Source organism: Anomaloglossus baeobatrachus, chromosome 6, assembly GCF_048569485.1.
Source record: "Anomaloglossus baeobatrachus isolate aAnoBae1 chromosome 6, aAnoBae1.hap1, whole genome shotgun sequence".
In the NCBI taxonomy this organism is placed as follows: domain Eukaryota; kingdom Metazoa; phylum Chordata; class Amphibia; order Anura; family Aromobatidae; genus Anomaloglossus; species Anomaloglossus baeobatrachus.
Window position 1 is genome coordinate 347,365,779 of NC_134358.1, and position 24,250 is coordinate 347,390,028.

The following is a 24,250-nucleotide window of genomic DNA, read 5'->3' on the forward strand; positions in this document are numbered from 1 at the left end:
TAATGGGGGTCTCATAGGCCCTCACCATCAGGGCCGTTACTACTAGGCACCCGTGGTCCAGTGCCTGGGGCGTCGCGTTTCGGGGGGGGCGGTACTTTATGGCTGTAAAAAAATATATTTTTATTTTCTTTACATCTTCCCCCTCTGTTAGACAGTCTATTAATTCCGCTGTGTTTTCGGACGGGGATGGGTCGGAAGAGGCGCACCTTCATTATCTTTATCTGCGTCTTTAATACGCGAATACAAATAAGTCCTGGGCACAGAGAGCTGATTGACCCCGGAAGTGCCGGCGCCTGCACTTCCGAGGTTAGAGGCGCGCCAATCAGCTCCATGCTGTGGCGTCCCATGCTGCAGATATCGCGGAGGACAGAAAACTCACTGGAGCCAGCAGCAGCAGGAGGAGGAGGACGATGACGGACACCGCAGGAGGAGGGCAGCAAGCACAGGAGCAGGTAACCACTGGCAGAGTTCCTAATGCTGTGAAGTGATTTTGGGGGAGGGTCAGGCGAGGCTATAAAGTGTGCATTGTGAAGGAGGGGCAGGCGAGGCTATAAAGTGTGCATTGTGGGGGAGGGGCAGGCGGCTATAAACTGTGCATTGTGCGGGAGGGGCAGGCGAGGCTACAATGTGAGGATTTTGGGGCAGGGGCAGGTAGAGGCTATAGTCTGGGCATTGCGAGTGAGGGGCAGGCAGAGGCTATAGATTTAGGATTAGGAGGCCTATTGTAGTCTGAGGATTAGGGGCCTTTGACTCTAGACAGTGGTTAGGGGGCTGGGGTTATTAGTATAGTCTTAGATTTAGGGGGCCTATTGCTGTAGGAGGGCAGTTAACGGAGTCTGTTGCCATAGGAGGGTGGTTAACAGAGCCTTTTGTTGTAGGAGGAGGGGTTAACTGAGCCTGTTGACGTAGGAGTGGGGTTAACGGAGCCTGTTGCCGTAGGAGGGGGGTTAACGGAGCCTATTGCCTTAGGAGGGGGGTTAACGAAGCCTGTTGCCGTAGGAGGGGGTTAACGGAGCCAGTTGCCGTAGAAGGGGGGGTTAACGGAGCCTGTTGCCATAGGAAGGGGGGTTTAGGGGGCCTATTGCTGTAGGAGGTGGGTTTAGGGCGGCTTACAGAGTGAAGGATAGTGCAAGGGACAAAATCGATATGGAAAAGTGTAAGGACTCAGTATGTTGGTGGTCTCAGTATGAAGATGGGTAGATTTGGAAACTTTGCACCCAAGATCAATGTGAACAGGGGTTTTTATTGTGAAGAACTTGTAGGACCAACCCAAGCATAGTTGTTTCGGTGAAAAGGCCTTCATCAGTGTTTGTGCAGAGGGTCCTCAGAAGGTACAGTAGTGTGGGGAGAGGTGTAGCTGGGTATGACGTGGTGTCCACTGCTGTCTATGTGGCAGTGATGGGCTTGTGCTGGTACTACAAGTTCTTCACAAAAAAAAAACACTATTCACATTGATCTTGAGGGCCAAGTTTCTACATCTACTTGAGACGTTTTTGGACCAAACTTGTGCACCAGCCCAGAAGTGCCATGTATCAACTCACTAAGTATGGAGAGGGGGAAGCATTGGGGGCTCATTATGGAAAAGGGATAGCATAGGGGTTCAATATGAATAGGGGCAGTGTGAGGACTCAGTGTGGAAAGGGGGCAGCATGGGTGGGCTCAGTATTGAGTGGAATAATGTAGGAAACTCGGTATGAAACGTGAAACAGTGTGGGGGGGCTCAGCATTAGGTGTGAGGTAGCACGGAGGTCAGTCTCTGTATGATGAGTGGGGCAGCATGGTAGCCTCTATATGAGTCGGGCAGCATGGTGGTCTTTGTATGATGAGTGGAGCAGCATGGTGGCCTCTGTATGATGAGTGGGGCAGCATGGAAGTCTCTGTATGATGAGTAAGGTAGCATGGTGGTCTCTGTATGATGAGTGGGGCAGTATGGTGGTCTCTGTATGATGAGTGGGGCAGCATGGTGGTCTCTGTATGATGAGTGGGGCAGCATGGAAGTCTCTGTATGATGAGTAAGGTAGCATGGTGGTCTCTGTATGATGAGTGGGGCAGTATGGTGGTCTCTGTATGATGAGTGGGGCAGCATGGTGGTCTCTGTATGATGAGTGGGGCAGCATGGTGGTCTCTGTATGATGAGTAAGGTAGCATGGTGGTCTCTGTATGATGAGTGGGGCAGCATGGTGGTGTCTGTATGATGAGTAAGGTAGCATGGTGGTCTCTGTATGATGAGTGGGGCAGCATGGTGGTGTCTGTATGATGAGTGGGGCAGCATGGAGGTCTCTGTATGATGAGTAAGGTAGCATGGTGGTCTCCGTATGATGAGTGGGGCAGCATGGTGGTCTCTGATGAGTGGGACAGCATGGTGGTTTCTGTATGATGAGTGGGGCAGCATGGTGCTCTGTATGATGAGTGTGGCAGCATGGTGGTGTCTGTATGATGAGTGGGGCAGCATGGTGGTGTCTTTATGATGAGTGGGCAGCATGGTGGACCCATTATGGAAAAGGGGCAGGCAGCATTTGGAGTACATTAAAAAGGGGCAGCACAAAAGGCTCAGTATGGAGAAGGGCAGTGTGAGAGCTCCAAATGGAGAGGGGCAGCATGGGACATTGTGAGGAGGGGCAGCATGATGTGAGGACAATGTGCAGATGATATTTCATAATTGAGGAAGGTGTGGGTATAGGGAGGGCAGTGTGGCGTTTTAGTTTATTAGTGGGCTGTGTGGTTGTCACAGTACATAAGTGGGGACAGTGTGGTGGGAATATATTATAGGAGAGGATAGTGTGGAGGCCGTGTACGTTAAGAGGGATTGTGTGGAGTAATATTCTTTTGCAGGGGGAACAGTGAGGATCAGTTTTTTGTTTTTTTTTTTTTTTCTCAGTCCGTCCACAACATCAGGCTTATTTATGGCACAACATTTGTGGTTATTGTCATTTGGGAACATTATAATAACATTGTTACTTTTCAGGGCACCATGCGCTGCAAAAGATCGGAGAAGAGGGAAGTCTGCAGAGACGAGCTGTGGATGTGAAGTCATTATGGAGTCGGGGACATGAGAAAACAGCGATCGGTGAGTGAATTATCACAGACCTTACACTGCACTAACATTTACACAGGTTTAGGGGGAAAAAATGACCAGAGTGATTCTTTAAAGGGAACCTGTCACCAGATTTGGGGCCTATAAGCTGTGGCCACCACCAGTGGGCTCTTATATACAGCATTCTAACATACTGTGTATAAGAGCCCAGGCCGCTGTGTAGAACGTAAAAATCACTTTATAGTACTTACCTAAGGGGGCGGTGTGGTGCAGATTGATCGGACAGGTTTCTCTGTTCTCCGGTACCGGTGCCTCCTCTTTCGGCCATCTCTGTCCACCTTGTTCTGAAGCCTGGGTGTATGACGTGTCCTACGTCATTCGCAGTAGCCGGCATTGAGGTCCTGCGCAGGCACACAACAATACTTTGATCATGCACCGTCGAAATTAAGTCTCTATTTCGGCGGTCTCAAGACACTTTTCCAAAGGACATAAAGGTGACCTTACAGGTCTTAAACTTAAGGGAATAGAAAGTGTACAGACCGCATCAAGGAGGAAACCACAGAAAGTTATTTAATTTTTCTGTTGGAGAGCCGAATGCTTTATGGATTAAACCAAAGAAAGGACCTCATTGTATGTTATTAGTAACTTTGGGTAGAAATCAGATTTGTGCCTAACTATGTATAAAATACCTAATTAAATTATTTTTCAATATTATTATAATATATTTTTTTAAAAGTAATTAGAAATTTAGAGCAGGAACCAGATTGGTGTACATTTATGTATAAAATGCCTTTTTTATTAATATTGAAAAATAGCTAAATAGTTATGAGTGGTATTTTTTCATTAGACTAGTGTGTAACTATCAGCTAGTGTGATTTAAAATATACATGTGCTCTAAAATTTTCTTTCCTTTCCCTTTTTGCTTTTTTTATGTAAGTATAAAATTTATTTTTTCTAGCTAGATTTTTATGATAATTGAAACCTCTGTTTATTAGCCTCTGCAATATATATATATATATATACTAGCTGTACTACCCGGCTTCGCCCGGGTTAATAACTGCTGTTAACAAAATAGAATGTATTAACAAAAATGTATTCTGCACACAAAAACCACAGAACAAATAGATAGAAATGTAATTATTAAATTGTTGCCTATATTAACCAATCAGAGCTCAGATTAATTAACTGTAGCAATATAGAAGCTAAGCTGTGATTGGTTGCTATTGGCAGCCTGATAAATCTCCAGGCAACAGAAAGCCCTCCCCCCTGACAGTATATATTAGCTCACATATACACATAATAGACAGGTCATGTGACTGACAGCTGCCGTATTTCCTATGTGGTACATTTGTTGTTCTTGTAGTTTGGCTGCTTATTAATCAGATTTTTATTTTTGAAGGATAATACCAGACTTGTGTGTGTTTTAGGGCGATTATGTGGCGAGGTTGGTGTATGTGTGGTGAGATGTGTGCTGAGGGTGGTATATGTGTTCAAGTACGTGGTAGTGTGTGGCGCATTTTGTGTGTGTGTTCATATCCTTGAGTGTGGTGAGTATCCCATGTCGGGGCCCCACCTTAGCAACTGTATGGTATATACTCTTTGGCGCCATTGCTCTCATTCTTTAAATCCCCTTTGTTCACATCTGGCAGCTGTCAATTTGCCCCCAACACTTTTCGTTTCACTTTTTCCCCATTATGTAGATAGGGGCAAAATTGATAGGTAAATTGAAACGCGCGGGGTTAAAATTTCGCCTCACAACATAGCACCCAGCGCTGCCCGGGATAGTAACTGTCTCTCTCTGTCTCCCCCTCTGTATATATCTCTGTCTTTCTCTCTCTATCTCTTTGTCTGTCTGTCTCTTTCCCTCTCTTTCTCCATCTGTCTCAATCTTTCCCAGTCTGTCTATCTCTTTCCCTGTCTATCTATCTATCTCTTTCCCTGTCTATCTATCTCTGTCACTTTCCCTGTCTGTCACTATCTTTGTCTGTGTCTATCTCTTTGTATCTATCTCTTACCTTGTCTATGTCTGTTTCTTACTCTTTCCCTGTCTGTGTCTGTTTCTTTCCCTGGCTGCATTGTGACACGCCAACATTCCATATAAGGGCATGGCTGCACATTCTTCTGAAGTTCTGGCTGCACTGTGGCTCCGAGCTCCATTCGCTTTAATGGAGGCAGGTTTTTTGGCGAATAACTGTAAAGAGCGGGGTTAAAATTTCCCCTCAAAACATAGCCTATGACGCTCTCAGGGTCCAGAAGTGTGAGTGTGCAAAATTTTGTGCCTGTAGCTGCGACGGTGCGGATGCCAATCCCGGACATACACACACACATACATACACACACATTCAGCTTTATATATTAGATTATGTATTGTGACGACGTGGGCCCCGAGCATATGGGGCACCATGCGTCAGGTAGCGGGATTGAGTCACACAGGAGCACTTTATCACTTCAAATGTCCATGCGGTTTATTTAAGCGTCATAAACCGCTGTTAGATTTCATTAAAACATATTTGCAAGGCTTCATACACAGTGTCCCCGTGCTGGCATCACAGCCTGTACTCACTGACCTCTCAGCTGTATCCGGGCGAAGACATATATGGCGGTCTCCACTTGCTGACACCCAGTCAGATCACAACCCCCTTCTCCTGGGGATACCTATTCAGGAGTCTCAGTACACTCCTCACGTGGTCTCCCCATGTGCTTTATCAGGTCAATTTCCTTCCAGGACCCTGGTAGACTGCTCATGTGATCACAACCAGACACATGATACCTCCCACCCAGGGATGTGTCTGGGGGGATATGTGGATGGTTAGTCCCACCCATCACTTCTCGCCATACCATGAATCTAGCTCTGAAACCTGTTACCAACAGACATGTGGAACTACAAGTCCCAGCGAACACTCCAGGTTCATGGCAGAGGTTCTCTGCAACACATACCAGCCATCTCTGATATTACCGAGTGCCATCTCACAATATATATATATATATATATATATATATATATATATAATGTATATAATATACTAGGAATTCTTTCTCTGCAGTCTAAGTGGGTGGAACACACCCTATTGCCTTAATTATGCAAGCACCTGTTGTTTGGAGCTGCTTTAGTAGTATTTAGTGGAACTAGTAGACCGTGCACATTAGACCATGATGAAGGCGCACAGATAGCGCTGAAACACGTTGTCGCTGCTATATTGCACAGATCGTCATATTTGCTTTTCCTAAAAAAATGGTTTAAAAGTGGATAAATAAAGTATATTTTTTTTAAATATTTTTGAGCACAAGACACCTTATTATTTCTGCTTGATCTTGTTCTGTTGGTTTTCTCATTTGTTGTGATGCCACAAAATGTGGCATAACATTACAACACACAGGTAAGTTCAGAATTTGAGTGGGGGGTAACCCTTCCCGACTTTTGACATATGTATATGCAATTTTCTTGAAGGTGATCATGCGGGGAGCTAATTTTAAGGCTGGAGTCACACTTGGAGGATCACATCGCACTGCTTGGACCGGTCAGCAGCTCTCCTGACAGGAGCATGTCAGCTTCATGTATTTTTATGCAGCCGACATGCTTTTTTCAGGAGAGTCGCTGGCCAGTTCGAGTGATGTGATCCTCGCGCAAGTTACACACAAGTGTGACTTCAGCCTTAGTGATAGCTGTCCCACTGTCAGAGCCAGGCATGTTATACACACCATCCCTAGCTATTTAAATCAATAGCAATCGCAGCTTGGAGAGGAAGTGCACTCCCTTTCCACTCTATGACTGCCATGGCAGTTCAATATCTAATAATGACTTTGTGTTTGCAGGTTGTGATGGCCTGTTAGACCATGCCAGTAGCATGGCCTAAAAGGCATTATGTCATTATCATACTGACAGGTGTAATGCTAGAAATGTTAGACCGACTAAGTGAATGTTAGTAAGACTAAGTGAAAAAAATGGCAAAAAAAGTGGAATGATGCGATCAAAAAGTAGTAAATAAAAATGGCATCGATGAAATTGCATCTTGTCCTGCAAAAAGCAAGCTGCCATACAGCTCCATCAGGGGAAAAATAAAAAAGCTACAGCTCTCAAAATAGAGCGATGCAAAAACATTTTTTTTTCTATAAAATTGTTTTTATTGTGTAACTGTGGGAAAATATAACATTTTATAAATGTGGTATAGCTGTAATAATACTGACCTGAAGAATAATCCAGTCTCATTACATTTACCAAATCGGGAACGGTGTAAGTATAAAAAAAAACATTGCTGTTTAATGTTCATTTACCTTAAAAAAAGAAAAAAAGAAAAAAAAAATCGGAATAGAAAATGACCCAAAAATATGGTGATGCAATAACTTTTTTTTGTTAAAAAAGGCGCTTTTTTAAATGTATGATAGTAGCCAAACATAAACTAAATAAATCTGGTATCACTGAAATTGTGCCGACTAAAAGAATACAGCCATCTATTCACGTGTACATTCATGGTGAATGGTATAAAAATATATAAAAGCAATTCTTGACTTGCTGTTGACTTAATCATTCTTCCTTCCAAAGACCACAGTAAAGGTACCGTCACACTAAGCGACGCTCCAGCGATCACACCAGCAACCTGACCTGGCAGGGATCGCTGGAGCATCGCTACACGGGTTGCTGGTGAGCTGTCACACAGGCAGATCTCACCAGCAACCAGTGACCAGCCCCCAGCCAGCAGCGACGCGTGGAAGCAATGCTGCGCTTGGTAACTAAGGTAAATATCGGGTAACCAACCCGATATTTACCTGGGTTACCAGCGCACACCGCTTAGCGCTGGCTCCCTGCACTCCTAGCCAGAGTACACATCGGGTTAATTACCCGATGTGTAGTCTGCCTATGTGTGCAGGGAGCCGGCACTGGCAGCCTGAGAGCGGCGGACGCTGGTAACGAAGGTAAATATCGGGTAACCAAGGAAAGGGCTTGTTGGTTACCCGATATTTACATTGGTTACCAGCGTCCGCAGAAGCCGGCTCCCTGCTCACTGCACATTTAGTTGTTGCTCTGTCGCTGTCACACACAGCGATGTGTGCTTCACAGCGGGAGAGCAACAACTAAAAAATGGTCCAGGACATTCAGCAACAACCAGCGACCTCACAGCAGGGGTCAGGTTGTTGCTGGATGTCACACACAGCAACATTGCTAGCAAGTTGTGCCTCAGCAGCGATGTTGCTAGCTATGTTGCTTAGTGTGACAGTATCTTTAGGCATGGCTCACATTTATCCTCAGCTATACGTTGAGCACTTACATCGGGTTTTACGTGTAAATCTCTGAAATATGATTCAAACCAAACCCCTGACAGAACATTCCCTATAATAAGGCAGAGGGAGTAATTTTGGACTCTGGCCTATTATCCGGCAGTTTCTCGTCCTTTCAGGGGTGCACAAAACCACAGTCAACCAGTTTTGTGAACCTCTGATCAGTGGCCAGCTAGAGTCCAGGTTAACTTTACTAGCTCATTACAGTGAATGTATCCCTTGCGGTTGTCAGCGAATCATAACTTGGGAGATTTAAATTGAAACTGTGCTCATCATAATTGTGGTCCAAAATTTTATGTGAAATATTCAGAATTAATGCTTCAACTCAATCCACACAAAAAAAAGTCTTTACTTAAGTCCGTCATCTATCAGTGGAAATATAGGGGATTTTCGCGTTACTAGTTACTGAAAGGCTCTGAAAAGGCGCTATGGCTCCCCCCCCTCCCAAAAAAGAAATCCACCAAATCCTGCACTCATAAATATATAAACCTATAGAATAAGACTACACTGTAAATATGAATCATGTTTTATATTCATTAGAAAATACAAAAAAGAACATAAAAACAGCACTGGAAAATGACAAAAGAAGCAAAGCATGCCTGAGTAAATAGCTGGTAATATTATAGCTGCAATGGCAATGAATCAAATCTGGACATACAAAAAATAATACTAATAATAAGGTCTAAGCACAATAATAAATGTCACAAAGTGTCATCAAAATAACGATACAGTGATCATAAATAGTGTGATAAAAAGTACATCCTAATAGTTAGACAAAGTTTTCAAAGAAAAAAAACAGCCATATGCAGCCAAAGTATTTGTACAACCCAGTCACATGCTAAGAACCCTCACCAGAGGAAAACCCGATGTGCGTTTCGCTGTGGCTTTTTCCACGGGCGTATATGTGAATTGGAAAAAGCCACATAAAAAATGATGCGCGTACCTGTGTCCGTTGTCACCGCTGATCTGAATGCCCGGTACTTCCGGTCATGAAGATGGGTGTGTGCATCCCGGCTTCAGAGAGGTCTAGTGTGCTTGACCAGAAGTGCCGAGACTTCGAATCAGCGGTGACAGTGGACACAGGTACGCGCATTACTGCTGGTGATGCTGCATTGAATACCATGTTAGCACCCCCCTTTGGGCGTGCTAACATGCTAAGAGGGCGGAATGAGCGCAGGAAATAACGCCCTTTCTACTAGTCCCTGTGCTCATTAGCATATCCTAAAAAATCTTTAGAAATACTTTTTCTAAAGATATCTTTATGTACGCTACTAGATACAAAGACATTTAGACAGGGATTAACAATATGCTAATAATATGCTAGGTGAGGTCACAGAGTTCAATTAGTTCACCTCAGGTTAGTTAACTTGAGGTCACAGCTGGGGTCCCGTGGGGACCCCAGCTGTGAACTCATTGAACTCAGTGGTGGATTAGGCAATGTTTGCATATTAAATATTTGGTTGCAGACATTTCTGCACCAGGTATGCATCTCCTGGTATGTTTTTCTGCCAGTATATGCAGATTTGGTGCAGAAATATCTACAACCAAATACTCAATTTGCATATATTATTCCGGTAACCCGGCATTGAGTGCTATGACTTTACCTGAGTTCAGCTCAGGTCAGTTTGTCTGAGGTCACAGCTGGGGTACTGTGGGAACCTCCAGCTGTAACTTCAGGTGAACTCAGTGACATCACCGCTGCAGTTACGTCAGTGTCTCTCTGACGGAACTGCAGTGATCGGTAATGGTCTCTAATATGACCGCGCACTGCAAACTCAGATGTAGCAGAGCCAGGGTCATTGTGGGACCTCGTGTGGATTACGTATGACCTGCAGGCGTGTTTTGTGGGTTAATAAATTAGAGAAAGATTGTGGGGTTTTTTTTATAAAGTATTTTTCTCTGTTTTGTGTTTATTTCTTTTTACTTACACAATTGGTAATGCAAGATCTTGGGCTTGATGACAGCTGTGATTTTTTTGGACAAATCACAGCTACCATTAACCCCTTACATTACCCCAAGTGGCACTGCACCAGGGCAGTAGTAATGAGCTGGGTAAAGTGACGGAATTGGAGCATCTAGTAGATTTGCTAATTCCGGGGTGGCTGCAGGCTGCTATTTTTAGGCTGAGGGAGGTGCAATAACCATGGGTCTCCCCAGCCTGAGAATACCAGCCCACAGCTGTGTGCTTTATCTTTGCTGGGAATCAAAATTGAGGTGGACTGTGTGCTGGTTTTTAAAATTATTTGTATAAATAATTTTTAAAAAGCCGCATGGGGTCTCTCATATTTAAATAGACAGCCAAGATAATGCACACAGGTGCTGCAGCCTGTAGCTGTCTACTTTATCTGTATGGGGTATCAAAATACAGAGGACCTTATGCCATTTTTTCCAATTATTTATTTTTACACTCCACAACCAATCACAAACTCCAGCAGTCTGACTGCAACCAATCACAGACACTGTCACAGATGGCTGGCGGTGGAAGCAGTAAATTTGCATGAGAGTTAATAAGCAGACCCGGAAGCAGTGTGACAGCCACTGGAGACTCGTTAAGATTAACTGTCATGCTATAATCCCCATATTGCTTCCTTTGCAGCCCCCTAACCCTTACTAACAACATTTTACAGCACACAGCATCCAGGCTTATGATCAGGCTAAAGGCCAGTCTGATCCACCCGCTCTTGTTAGCTGCACATGTCTGCTGATCAGATCAGCAAACATGTGCAGGTAATAATGTGGACTGTCCACGAGAGCCCGTATTAAAGGGCCATACATGACCAAGGACATATGTGCATCGTGAAGGGGCTAAAGTAACTTCAAATGTGGTTCCTAAAAAATTGGTGTTAGAAAAATGAAAAATTATTGATAAACTTTTAACCCTTCTAACTTCCTAAAAAAAAAATTAAAAAATGATGCTGATGTAAAGTAGACATATGCTAAATGTTATTTATTAAAGATTTTGTTTGATATAAGTGTCTGGATTAAGGGCATAAAAATTAAAGGTTTGAAAATTGAGAAATTTTCAATATATTCATAAATGCAAATCATATTGACCAGAATTTAACACTAACATGAATTACAGTGTGTTATTATAAAACAATCTCAAAATCTCTGGGATATGTTGAATCATTCCAGAGTTATTACCACATAAAGTGACACTAGTCAGAATTGTAAAATTTGGCATAGTCAGGAGGTGAAAACAGTCTAGGAGGGTAAAGTTGTTAACCACCTGCTGGCCCTCTACAGTTCTGCAAAATGTCAGACACACCTTACTGCCATTTTGCTGGATTTGCATTGATCAAATTACAAAAAAATGAATATTCAGAAAATTACAGATTTTTGGAATATTTGTGTAGACATAAATTCCACTCTAATAAATATGCCCTTTTCTAGTACAAACCTTCCTTTCCCTGTCAAAATAGCGCATGATGCAGTTCTATATTTTGTTGATAAATTACATTATTATATGTAGCTGCACATCATATAATGGATACTGTCCACTTCACTATGCTTTGGATGGAGTTCTGAAAGCTATTTACACAGGTATTGGCATTTTCCATTTACTGTAGCTTTTTATCAACTTTATTTACACACTGGGATTATTATTATTAGGTATTGTTCATTTCTTCCTGGTCCTGAATAAGGGGACTTTAATTCCTGGAACGTGTAGACCTATGAAATAAAGAACTATATAAAATCAACAGTTTATTCATTTGGCATCAGCGCCGCATTAACCCCTCTCTACTCTCCAGCACTGAAGTTTCACACTGGCATTATAACACTTTCTCCAATTTTAATGTGTATGTATGGATAGTATACACATTAACTGACTGTTTTTTACCTTCCATTTAGAATTTGAAGAGTTCTGAACTTCAAGAACAGTGGCTTACAGATTTACAGTACTGCTTCAAAATCTTTCTTACAAAACAGATCCAAGAGTAGAATGGAGATGCTTTATTTTGTTTTCAGAATTTTGGTTCTGCCTTCACATTGTGATGAAAAATGTCTTAAACTGTGAAGAACTGAATGTTTGATACATCCTGGATAACAAAATTGTCTATTGTTATTTGATAACTTTTACATGTTATTAAAGTATTCATTTTTTATGCTTTCTATCACATATACACATTTTATTGGTACATTTTGAAACTATCATTTACTGTAAAATCCACTTTTCAAATCATTACCATGGTATTGACTAGCACATAAATCTCTATAGTATTTTGTGCTAATCTTTAGTAATGAACCAAGATCTAGATTGGCATATTAAATGTATTTTTCAATAAAAGTCTACTTATAGGTTGCTTGTGTAACATTTTTTTGCTCCATTAGATTAATAAAAATAATAAATTTGAAATTTCCTTAACCCCTGTATGACCTTTGACATACCCAGTACATTATAGTCAAATAGAAGTTCTAGACTCATGACATGCTGGGTACGTCATGGCGATTTCTGGGTTCAGTTGCTGTGCCCATGCGATCGTCGCTGCAAACTTGGCTTTTAAAAATGTGTTTAGCATAATAATAGCCAAACCTAAAATAAAAAGATATAAATCTGGTCTCTCTGTAATCGCACTGACCTGAGAAATAAAGCCACCTTATCACTAATACCGCAAGGTGAATGGCGTAAAAAATAAAGAAAGCCAATTCTTCAACTGCTGTTGATTTATCCATTTTGCCTCCCAAAGATCACAGAACGATGCCACTCACATTTATCTTGCACTCTATGCTGAGCACGTACACTGGGGATTACGGGTAAAGGTCTGAAAATAGTGATTGAAATAAAAGCTCCCAAAGAAAAATTCACAGTAATGACGGAGGGGGAGTCACTTTGAACTCCCATCTGGCCTGTATCTGGTGGTAGCTATCTTTTTTCACATTTTTTTAGATGTGCAAAAAAGTGCAGTCATCAAGACTTTTATGCACCTTGCAAAAGGCAAACACTGCTGAACAGAGGCCAAACGGAGTCCAAACTAACGCTGCTCCCTCAATATAGTAAATTGATCTATTGGGGGTTTCACCTGAATCACATTTTGGAGATGTAGGTGGAAACCACAATACAAAACTGATCACAGACAGAGAATATTAGTGCATGCAAACATCATTACAGTTTTAAATTAATCAGTAATCCCTCTGTATGGAAAAAACAATGGAAAAAAACAATAGAATATACTCCAAAATCCATTTAATACAAATTGTGTATAAAACACGCAAGGAGACTAAATTCATAAATACATATACACTTTATTATTAAAAATTACGTACAAAATGATATTTAGTGGACACTAAGTTCAATACATGTGTAATACAAAAATACATTTGTATAGGAGGAGAGCTCAACCAATCACTCCCATAGTATGACAGGCAACAAGCACCTCACAAGGCCTCTGCAAAGCACTTTTATTGATCAAAATAATCTATTGTGTCCACAGGGCAAGTATAAACTATACATACTTGATTAATTCAAGTCAAGTGTTTAGAAATATCACTTATCCATTGTGAAAAGGAGATGCACGTTGCCAGCAGCCACACAATATAATTGCTCGGGTCTGTCATCTGTTAATTGAAATATAGGGTGATTCCACTTTACTGGTAGCACATAGACTCTTTAAAAAAACGCTATGGCTCCCCGCACTCACAGAAGAAATACAGTAAAATCTGCCCTCCCAAATCCACATGCTTCATTCACTTCTGAGCCCCACAATGAGCCTAAGCCACAGTTAAATCCATATGTTTGGCATTGTTGTACTAAGGAGAGCCCGCTTAATTTACAGGGTGCAGGTTTCCATAAGCAAAAGCTGGACAATACAATGGACTGGGCATGACAAGGGCTTATTTGCAATTTTTACTTCTGCAACATTCATTGCATTTGACTTCATGGGTGTTTTTGCCAAGACTAAATCATCACTATACCTATAGATGAACTCCCAGAGGTGTGTAATTTCCAAAATTTGTGCACTTGAGGGGGGGTGTCTGCTGTTTTGGCACTTAGGGGCTCTGCAAATGGAGTCCGAAAATTATTATAGGAAAATCTGAGCTACAAAAATAAAATGGTACTCCTTCTGTCCTGAGCACAGTGGTGTGGCTAAATAGTGCTGTATAGTCACATATAGTTGCCACATTGAGGAGAAATTGTGTAACATAATATGGGTCATTTTTCACCTATTTCCCTTAAGAAAATTGGAAATGTAGGTTTAAAACAACATTTTAGTGGAAAAAATATTTTTCTTCCCGCCCAGTAGTATATCATTTTGTGACACACCTGTAGTGTTAATATGCTCACTGCACCCCTAGATGAATTAATTGAGGGGTGTGGTTTGTAAAATAGGGTCACCTGTTCTGGATTTCTGCTGCTCTGGCACCTCAGGGGCTCTGCCAATGTTACATGACACCCCCAAACCATTCCAACTAAATCTGAACTCAAATATGGCACTGCATCCCTTCTTCACTTTGTACTATGCTTCAAAAGTTGTTTTCAACCACATATGGACTATTAGTGTACTCAGGAGAAATTGCACAACAAACTGTGGATTTTCTCCTGTTGCACTTCTGCAAATGAAAGATTTGGGGTTAAAGCAACATTTTTGTGGTTAAAAATGTTTTTGTTTTTTTTTTTCATTTTCATGGCTCAATGTTATAATCTGTTAAGCACCTGGGGGTTCAATGTGCTCACCAAACATCTAGATATATTCCTTGAGGTGTCTAGTTTCCAAAATGGGGTCACTTGTAGGAGGTTTCCATTGTTTAGGCACATCAGGTGCTCTTCAAATGTGACATGGTGTCACTATTCCAAAAATTTTGCACTCTAAAATTCAATGGTGTTCCTTCCCTCCCGAACCCCCTTCCGTGCACACAAACAGTTGATTTTCATCACATATGGGGTATCTCTGTACTCAGGAGAATTGCACATCAAATTGTGCAGTGCATTTTCTATTTTTACCCTTGTGAAAATGCAAAATGTTATGACTAAAGTAACTTTTTTTGGGAAAAAGTAAAATTTTATTTTTTTCCTTCGACATTGCTTTAGTTCCTGTGAAGCAGCTAAAGGGTTAATAAACTTCTTGTATGTGGGTTTGAGTGGCTTGAGGGATGCTGTTTTTTGAATGGGGTAACTTTTGGCTATTTTCTGTCACTTGTACCTTTCAGTCACTTCAAATATGATGTGGTCGTAAAAAAAAATGTTGGAAAAATGAGAAATTGCTAATAAACTTTGAACCCTTCTAATTTGCTAACTAAAAATGATCAAACCTTGTGATGATGTAAAGTAGATGTGTTAAATGTTTCTTGTGGAGACACGAGGGTCAGTGTGTGTTCCCATCCGCTAGCCTGGCTGTCTTCAGAAAGACCGCACGGACCAGGGCTCATTCCACTAATTGTCTACACATCTTTCCCACATTGGTAAGACTATTGGTTCACCAACATGTAAAAACAAGCCGCATTCCCTGCATTATCCTCCGAAGAGTTGGAAGATTCACATAAAGGTGCTCCTTGGATTGGTTGCAGGTGATGGCTGTGATAAACTGGCTGGATAGTCTTTGTCCTAGGTTGTTTCCCGAAATAACAGGTGTGGGGATATCGTCCGTGAGCTCCACTTTAACCTCTCTCTGGTTAGTCCCCTCATCCAACTGCACACGTGCCAGAGGGATGTCCAAGTGCTGGCCTCCAGGCTGGGAGGTGGTCATTTGGTGGTCCGGTAAATATGTTTTTGGGAACAATATCTGGGCTGACCAGGGTGATGGAAGATTCAGTGTCTCAAAGTCCTTGGGCCTGTATGTCACCGACCTTGAGGCAAGGGAACTTGGCTGGGGTAGGGTATTCGACCACGTATATCACTTCCTCCATTGCTGGTGTATCCTAGGAGTAGCATCTTTCAGACCCCGATGGCTTGTCTAGGCATACATTGATTGGCTAGCCCAGCAGACAGGCTCCAGGCATTGGGCGATGGAGGCGGCTAAGGTAGGGTGTCAGACCGCGTAGTTCACTTCCTCTGCTGCTGGTGTCTCCCAGGGGTAGCAGTTCTGTAATACTTCAGCTGGAGCCATAGCTCCTAAACTGAAACCTTGTATAATATCCTAAGTGAAGTAATTCTGTTATTCTCTAGCTGCAACCAAAGCTGTTCTGCTGGGGTCTTGTAGAATAACTTCCTGTTGACAGAAGCAAAGCCCTTTTATACCCCTCATCAGTTCTCTTACATGATTGGTTGAGATGTCTGCTCTCTCATTGGTCACTTGTTCAATGTGACTGCATCATTTTACTCTGAGTTATGTAATCAGAAGGCAATCCACATTTGCAGACAATAGGGTTCCAATCAGTCTGACATAAGACAATAGCTAACATCTCTTGATTTAACAAACAAAGGAAACAGACATCTGGCCTAATTAAGAACAGTTCACCCCCCCACCACAAGTGGCTAAAACGCTGAGTCATATTATTTATTAACTATTTTGTGTGACATAACGCTCTAGTTTAAGGGCATATAATTTAAATGTTTGCAAATTTTCAATATTTTTGCCAAATTTTCAATATTTTCACAACCAAATGTATAAAAATTTGTTCAAAGTTTACCACTATCTTAAAGTACTATATGTCATGGAAAAAAAGCAGTCTCAAAGTCACTGGGATCCCTTGACGCATTCCAGAATTATTAACTCATAAAATGACACTGGTCAGAATTGAAAGAATTGGGCTGGTCATGAAGGTAAAACAGGCTGAGGAGTGAAGGGGCTCAAAGGGGTTGTTTGGTCATTTGGTATTAATAACTGACCCCCAGCACCTCCACTGATTAGCTGTTTCTTGCTTGGCACCAGTCCGATAGGAACACTAAGAATGGGTCCTCAGCGCTGCTGAGATCAAAGTGTACTGGTCACTGCCAGCTGTTGCCAAGTATTGCATCGCCGGTTCTCTTGCATGGGAAGGGAAGAAAAAGTCCAGGGGAAGCCATACAGGTGACAAATACTATTGAAAACTGCTGTTATAAATGGAAAGGAAGAACTAAAACAAAAAATATGAATAATGAAAATATGAGGGAATGTGTAAAACCAATCACAAACTAAAATGTTTTATACAAATGCACAGAGCTTGAGCAACAAACAAGGAGAATTGGAGTTACTAACTCGGGAAAAAAAATGTGATGTCATTGGCATCACTGAAACTTGGTGGAACGATACACATGACTGGAATGCAAGGCTAGAAGGATACAATTTATTTGCAAGAAACAGACATAATAAATGAGTAGGTGTCGCATTGTATGTTAGAAAATCCTATATCTCCACAGAGATTGAAACTTCAGAGACTGGGACTTCTGTGGAAGTTGTTTGGGTAAGAATACAAGAAGTAAAGGGAAAGAACACCATTGTAGGCATGTACTACAGGCCGCCTCAACAAGCGGAAGTTATGGATAAACTCTCTATACATCAGATGACCAACTTCTCAAAAAAATATGTGATCATGGGAGATTTCAACTATCCAGACATTTGTTGGGAATCTCAGGCAAAAGTAGCAGTTCCAACAAATTCTTATCCTCTGTTACTGACAACTTTATCTTCCAAAAGGTAGATGAGAATACAAGGGGATCTGCTACCTTGGATATAATCCTTACAAACAGGGAGGAAATGGTTGAGGAGGTAAGGGTGGCTGGGACCCTGGGAAGCATTGACCATGCTATCATAGAGTTTTGGATAACTAGAGGAGGAAGACCAGTGAAAAGTCAGACTTCAAGGCTGGCTTTCAGAAAGGCAGATTTTAAGGGACTCAGAAAGAGGATAGCAGAGATTCAATGGCCTCATGTCATTAAGGACAGAAATGTCCAGGAAGGATGGGACATCTTCAAAAATTAGATTCTGAAAGCGCAATCGTTAACAATCCCTAAAAAAGGGAAGAATAAGAAACATTTAAGGAAATTAGGATGGATGAACACAGAACTTAAACACATGCTAAAATGGAAGAAAGAAATGTTTATTAAATGAAAAGAGGGAGGCATATCTAAAGAAGAATATAACACCGTCTGCAAAACCTGCAGGTCACACATCAGATTAGCCAAAGCTGATAATGAAATAAGACTTGCAAGAGATGTGAAAAGCAATAAAAAAGGATTTTGGAGTTATGTCAAAAAGAAAAAAAAAGTCAAAGATGTTATGAGAATTTTGCAGGATGAAAATGGTGAAGTTGTAAAAAATTATGTTGAGAAGGCCGAACTTTTAAATTCTTATTTTGCATCTGTTTTCTTTGAAAAAGTAAATGTAAAATCAACTGATCTTCACTGTTCTATTGTAGGATTAGAAGAATCCAGGCCATCAATAAACAAAGAGATAGTGAGGGAATACTTAGCTAACATTAATGAATTCAAGTCCCCCAGGTCCAGATGAATTACAACCCAGAGTACTGAAGGAGATAGCAGAGGAAATATTAGAACCACTCTCATAATTTTTGAAAATTCTTGAAGAACAGGAGAAGTTCCAGAAGACTGGAGAAGAGCAAATGTCCCTATTTTCAAAAAGGGGAAGAAGGTGGACCCAGGGAACTACAGGCATGTGAGCCTGACTTCCATACCAGGAAAGATCATTGAACAAATTATTAAACAACATTTATGCAAGTACCTGAAGTCAGACTAGCCTAATTTCCTTCTATGACAAAATCACTGTCTGGGTGGATCAGGGAAATGCAGTAGATATAGTATATCTTCACTTCAGCAAAGCATTTGACAAAGTATGTTATACAATCCTTATTGAAAAAATGACCAAGTGTGAAATGAACAAGGCAACTGTTAGATGGATTCGTAACTGGCTTAGTGATCGGAGTCAAAGAGTGGTTATAAATGGCTGCACATCCAGTTGGAAGACTATCTCAAGTGGGGTACCACTGGGCCCCATGTTGTTCAACATCTTTATCAATGAATTAGATGCAGGAATTAAGGGTAAACTGATTTAAATTTGCTGATGACACAAAGCTAGAAGGAATAGCTAATACTAGAGAAGAGAGAGAATTCAACAAGAGCTAAACAAGCTGGAACAGTGGGCAGCAACTAATAGAATGGTTTTAAACAGGGAGAAATGCAAAGTCCTACATCTTGGCAAGAATAATGAAAGGAGCATATTCAGCATGGGAGGAATAGAGCTATCCAACAGCATGTGTGAAAAAGACTTAGGTATACTAAAAGATCACAGACTGAACATGAGTCAAGAGTGTGATGCAGCTGCAAAAAAGGCAAACACCATTCTAGGATGTATTAACAGAAGCATACAGTCTAGATCACGTGAAGTCATTATCCCACTTTACTCATCTTTGGTCAGACCTCATCTGGAATATTGTGCCCAGTTCTGGTCACCACATTTTAAAAAAGACATCAACAAACTGGAGCAAGTTCAGAGAAGAGTGACCAGAATGGTGACTGGTCTGCAAACCATGTCCTATGAGGAACGGTTACAAGATTTAGGAGTGTTAAGCTTGCAAAAGAGAAGACTGAGAGGAGACCTAATAGCTGTCTACAAATATCTTAAAGGATGTCACACTGTAGAGGGATCAGTTTTATTCTCATTTTAACAAGAAAAGACTAGAAGCAATGGGATGAAACTGATGGGGAGGAGACACAGATTAGATATTAGAAAAAACTTTTTGACAGTGAGGGTGATCAACGAGTGGAACAGGCTGCCACGAGAGGTTGTGAGTTCTCCTTCAATGGAAGTCTTTAAAAAGAGGTTGGACAGACATCTGTATGGGATGATTTAGTGAATCCTGCTTTGAGTAGGGGGTTGGACTAGATGACCCAGGAGGTCCATTCCAACTCTAATATTCTATGATTCTTCTCTTGCTTAAAATCTGTGGCTGCTACACTGTGATCATGTCTGGCCTGCAAGTAATTACATCCATCAATAAAAAAAACAAAACAGCTAATCAATTTGGGGTAGCTGATACCAAACTCCCAGTGACCTGCAATTGGTGGTCTATTCTGCAGATAGTTAGGTCAAGAAATATTTGGACAATAATTTAATCTTTATGTCTTGGGCTCTGTATTTCACTATTTTTTATCTACCCCTTTCACAACATCTGCTGTACATGTTTGGCACTAGTCGGAAATTGATATATGGAGTGGGATCACGGGATGAGCCTGCCCCATACTATGTAGGTAATGGCTGTGTAGTATACCCAGGACCTGCTGCTAACAATCGCTGGTGGAGTGGAACTCCTCCCGCAATTGTTAACCTGTTAAATCCTGCTGTCAAACTCTGACCGTGGTGTTAACACAGGTTGGAATGGCAGCACTCCATTTCTCAGCGTCCATCTGTGTGCCCGTGACGTCATCACGAGTTGCCAATGGGTTGCTATGACAGCAGTGGGTCTGATGTGCTTATTATAGCAACACTTCTTTGAAACCCTGCCTGTAGAAGGGCTTCAAAGGATATAGTGATTTTCACTATATGCACCAATGTTATGGCATTGCTGTATGTAGCACTAGTGATCAGACCTTTGCAGCTTAGTAAAAATACAATTTAAATTTTTTTTAAATGTTGAAATTGCCCTCCTTTTGTCTTATTAAAAATAAAAAAAATACACACAGTACTGCTGTGCTAAAAAAAAAGTCAATCTATTAAAATATAGAAATAATTAACATGATCGGTAAACACCGTTAACCAAAAATTCAATAATGCAAACATTACTTTTTTTTGGCCACTGCAATACCATAAAAATGCTGTTAAGAAGCAATCAAAATGTCATTTCCATCCCAAAATGGTATCTAAACGTTGTCTCGCCCCGCAAAAAATAAGCCATCCATCACATGGGTAGTCTTGGAAAATGGTGAATTTTTTTTCACCACTAACATTTTTTTTAAAATATACTGGACATCTTGGATATCACCATAATCGTACAGATGAGGAGAGTCATACCACTAAATCTTTTTTACTACAAAATGTACACTGTAAAAAAAAAAGACATACTATATGTATACATATGTATAGAAAAAATAGATACAAAGTTGATATGTGAACAAATTAAGTAAAAAGATAAGTATATATGTATATATTTAAGAAAATAAATACAAAGTTAGTATGCGAACAATCGTGTAATATCACAGGGACCAAGGCCGAAAAAAAGGTATCTGATTCCAAAATCTTACCGGAAACCCTTCCATTCAATCTTTGTCATCTATGTCTGAAGCTGGGGCCTCAGTGAGTGACTCTAATGGTCCTAAGCATTTCTCCATTTTTAGAAATCAAAGAGGAAAAAGGAAGGCACTTGAACTCTTCTGTAATAACATTATCCTGTCATTCTGTGACACCCTGGCCTATCAGGTCGTCACAGGATATCGTGCAATCTGCCCTTCTGTATGATGTCCACATCCTACTTGGTTACGGGTCCGTGGCCTTTGGTGTTGCTAAGAACAAGCTAATCAAAATCCTAGGAACACTCTGCACCACACCCACCAGACACACCAATGGGTAGCCTGAAGGGAATAGGGCCGCCCACTTGGGGGTTGGTTGGGAGGGTCAGGGGTGTTAGGAGCAGTGAGTTGTGTGGTGACTCTCGTGAGGAGAGGTCACAAGTCAGTTGGAGGAGGTTAGGAGCAGGGCTCCTTGTTACTACTAGGTGGCAGACGTTGGTCTGGGCCTGGTAAGAGCTGGAACCCTGGTCGCAGGGGATTGTGTCAAGGGGCACCAAATTGCCGAGGAGGGCAGCAGGCGGCCTTAAGCCATCTCCGGGCAGGGGCCAGGGCACGACGGGGTACATGGACCCTAGGCTGGGATGTAGCTTAAAGCGTCCTGGTAATTCACCCGGCGAGGGCGAAGTCTTCAAGAATCGTCCTCAACCTGCTCCAAAATCGAGGTACTAGCGCAACGGGGGATAGGACTTTCCCAATACATAGTCCAGAAAATCCCAAGCGTGAACCCTGAGAGCAAGCTCACTCCGTTAGCCATACGGGTGAGTGGGACCCGACTAGTTCTATACTACAGGGTCCAACCAGTAAAGAAGTTGCCAAGGGAAAGGTCACAGGCTAACAAGCAACACCAACGGGCACGGGATCCAGGCGTGCTCCCTCCCTGCTGCAGCGGTGCTCAGAATTTCAGTTTACAAGTTGTCGGTGTCAGCGTTCTTGGACTGAGTGAGTACGCAGCGACCCTTTACTCTCCAACGGCATCCCCTTATTGCAATCCCCGAGCCCCGGGGCATCCCCCTATCCACGGAGGGGTTAAAAACCTAGCTGTCATCCCATCACTACCGGGCGCTTCCAATAGCAGCAGTGGTACTCCACCTTACCACACACCATGGGTGGCGTCACAAACTCTAAACACAAAACCCCCTGTAAATACCCCCCTTTTTTTCGAGTGGCCGCACGACCCCTCCCGGGTCCAGAGACCCCCTCGAGCCACCGCAGATCCGGATCCGAGCAGTCTTGGCTGCTGACGCTGGGGCGGCACAATTCGCTTTCAGACACATTAATTTGTTGCTAAAAGGTTTAACATTCTCCCCATTAAGTCCTCTACACTCATTCACAGCAATAAAAGATAAAAGATATCCACTTTTTTCAAGAAAACTCATTCTGAAGAAACTTCACTGCAAGAATGAAGGTAAAGAGATATTGATATTCACATCCAAAGAAGAATTGGAAGCTTTAGCTATCTTGGACGTTTTTTTAGTTTCTGCTAAGATTGGTAACTTTCCCAGCCAATTGATTAACAAATCTAAAAAAATCTGTAATTTAGGCATTTATCGGTTTGGGGGTCTTGGTGGTCTATCGGTAGAAATATTTACCAAGTTAGTTTTGGATGCAATTGAATTATTATCCAAAAAGCCACTTTCAAATTTTAATCTAAATAGGAATGACTAGCAGTCCCTTAAGGAACTAAAATCCTGGCAGGATGTAGTTTTTAAACCCGCCAATAAAGGGAGATATTTAGTGATTTGACCTAGTCATATGTACAAACAACAGGCCAATAAATTATTGGGGGATACCCAATGTTACAAGAAGCTTCCACAAAATCCCCTTTCCTTTTTTTGATAGGGATCTTAAGATCTTTAGAGGAAAGACGGAAGGCACTCACCAGAAATGCGGTAAAAAAAGCTGTTTATTCAACCATCAGGTCAAAGGGAAAAGGCATGGGGAGGTTGGAACACACAATCTGTTGGACGACGGCCGTTTTGCGTGTTTACAACTGACGCTTCCACGTCAGTTTTTTTTTCTTCCTACAAAAGCCCGAGATAATTGAGAAGAACATGGGGAAAGAGGAGAGGGACATAGACCATACATACCATGCCACCATCCTCTGTCTTCATGTTCATGCAATACTGTGGGGACAAAAATCAACAATTAAAAACATCCATGAATCATGATCAAAAAGTACACTGAGACATCAGGGACCCTAGTCTGTGAGAAGAAGGCCCTGTTCATATTCGATATTTAAACCCATAGGGGACAAACTGTCCAACTTGAAGATCCATCTCAACTCCTTCTTCTTAAGTAGCTTAATCCTATCACCTCCCCTCCTTAGAACAGGAACACTATCAATTACACGAAAACGTAGTTGATTCACAAAATGTCCCTTCTCTTTGAAATGTCTGGGAACAGGTAACTCGACCAATCCTGCTCTAACTGTACTCTTAGGTTTCCCAATTCTCCCTCGGACCTCCATAGTTGTCTCACCCACGTACAGAAAACTGCAAGGATAGGAGATCATATACACAACATAAGAGCTGGTGCACGTGTATCTCCCATCAATGCGGTAAACTTTCCCAGCACGTGGGTGAGAGAACATGGAGCCCTTCAACATGTTATTACAACACGAACACTCCAAGCACGGGAAATTTCCCATCCTTGGGCTGCTCAATGTTAACTGTACATCCTTCAGAGAACCCACATCCAATCTTACTAACGTATCCTTAAAATTGGTCCCACGTCTATAGGATAACAAGGGAGGAGACTGAAATCTTTCAACTGTCGGATGTCCATTG

At 41.8% G+C, this 24,250-nt stretch overlaps 1 protein-coding gene across 3 annotated transcripts in view; it reads left to right on the plus strand.

The window, feature by feature from the left end:
- The window catches only part of TEX10 (testis expressed 10), a 1,039,320-nt gene extending 1,026,227 nt beyond the window's left edge, over positions 1-13,093 (plus strand). For 2 of the 3 annotated variants that reach the window (XM_075314985.1, XM_075314986.1), the window contains exon 14: positions 12,161-13,092. In XM_075314985.1, the coding sequence (XP_075171100.1) occupies positions 12,161-12,250 (90 nt within the window). In that variant the 3' untranslated portion in view covers positions 12,251-13,092. Of the gene's footprint in view, positions 1-12,160 lie in introns of all 3 variants that reach the window. The other variant, XM_075314987.1, reaches the window with a different exon arrangement.
- The last annotated feature ends 11,157 nt before the right edge of the window (positions 13,094-24,250 follow it).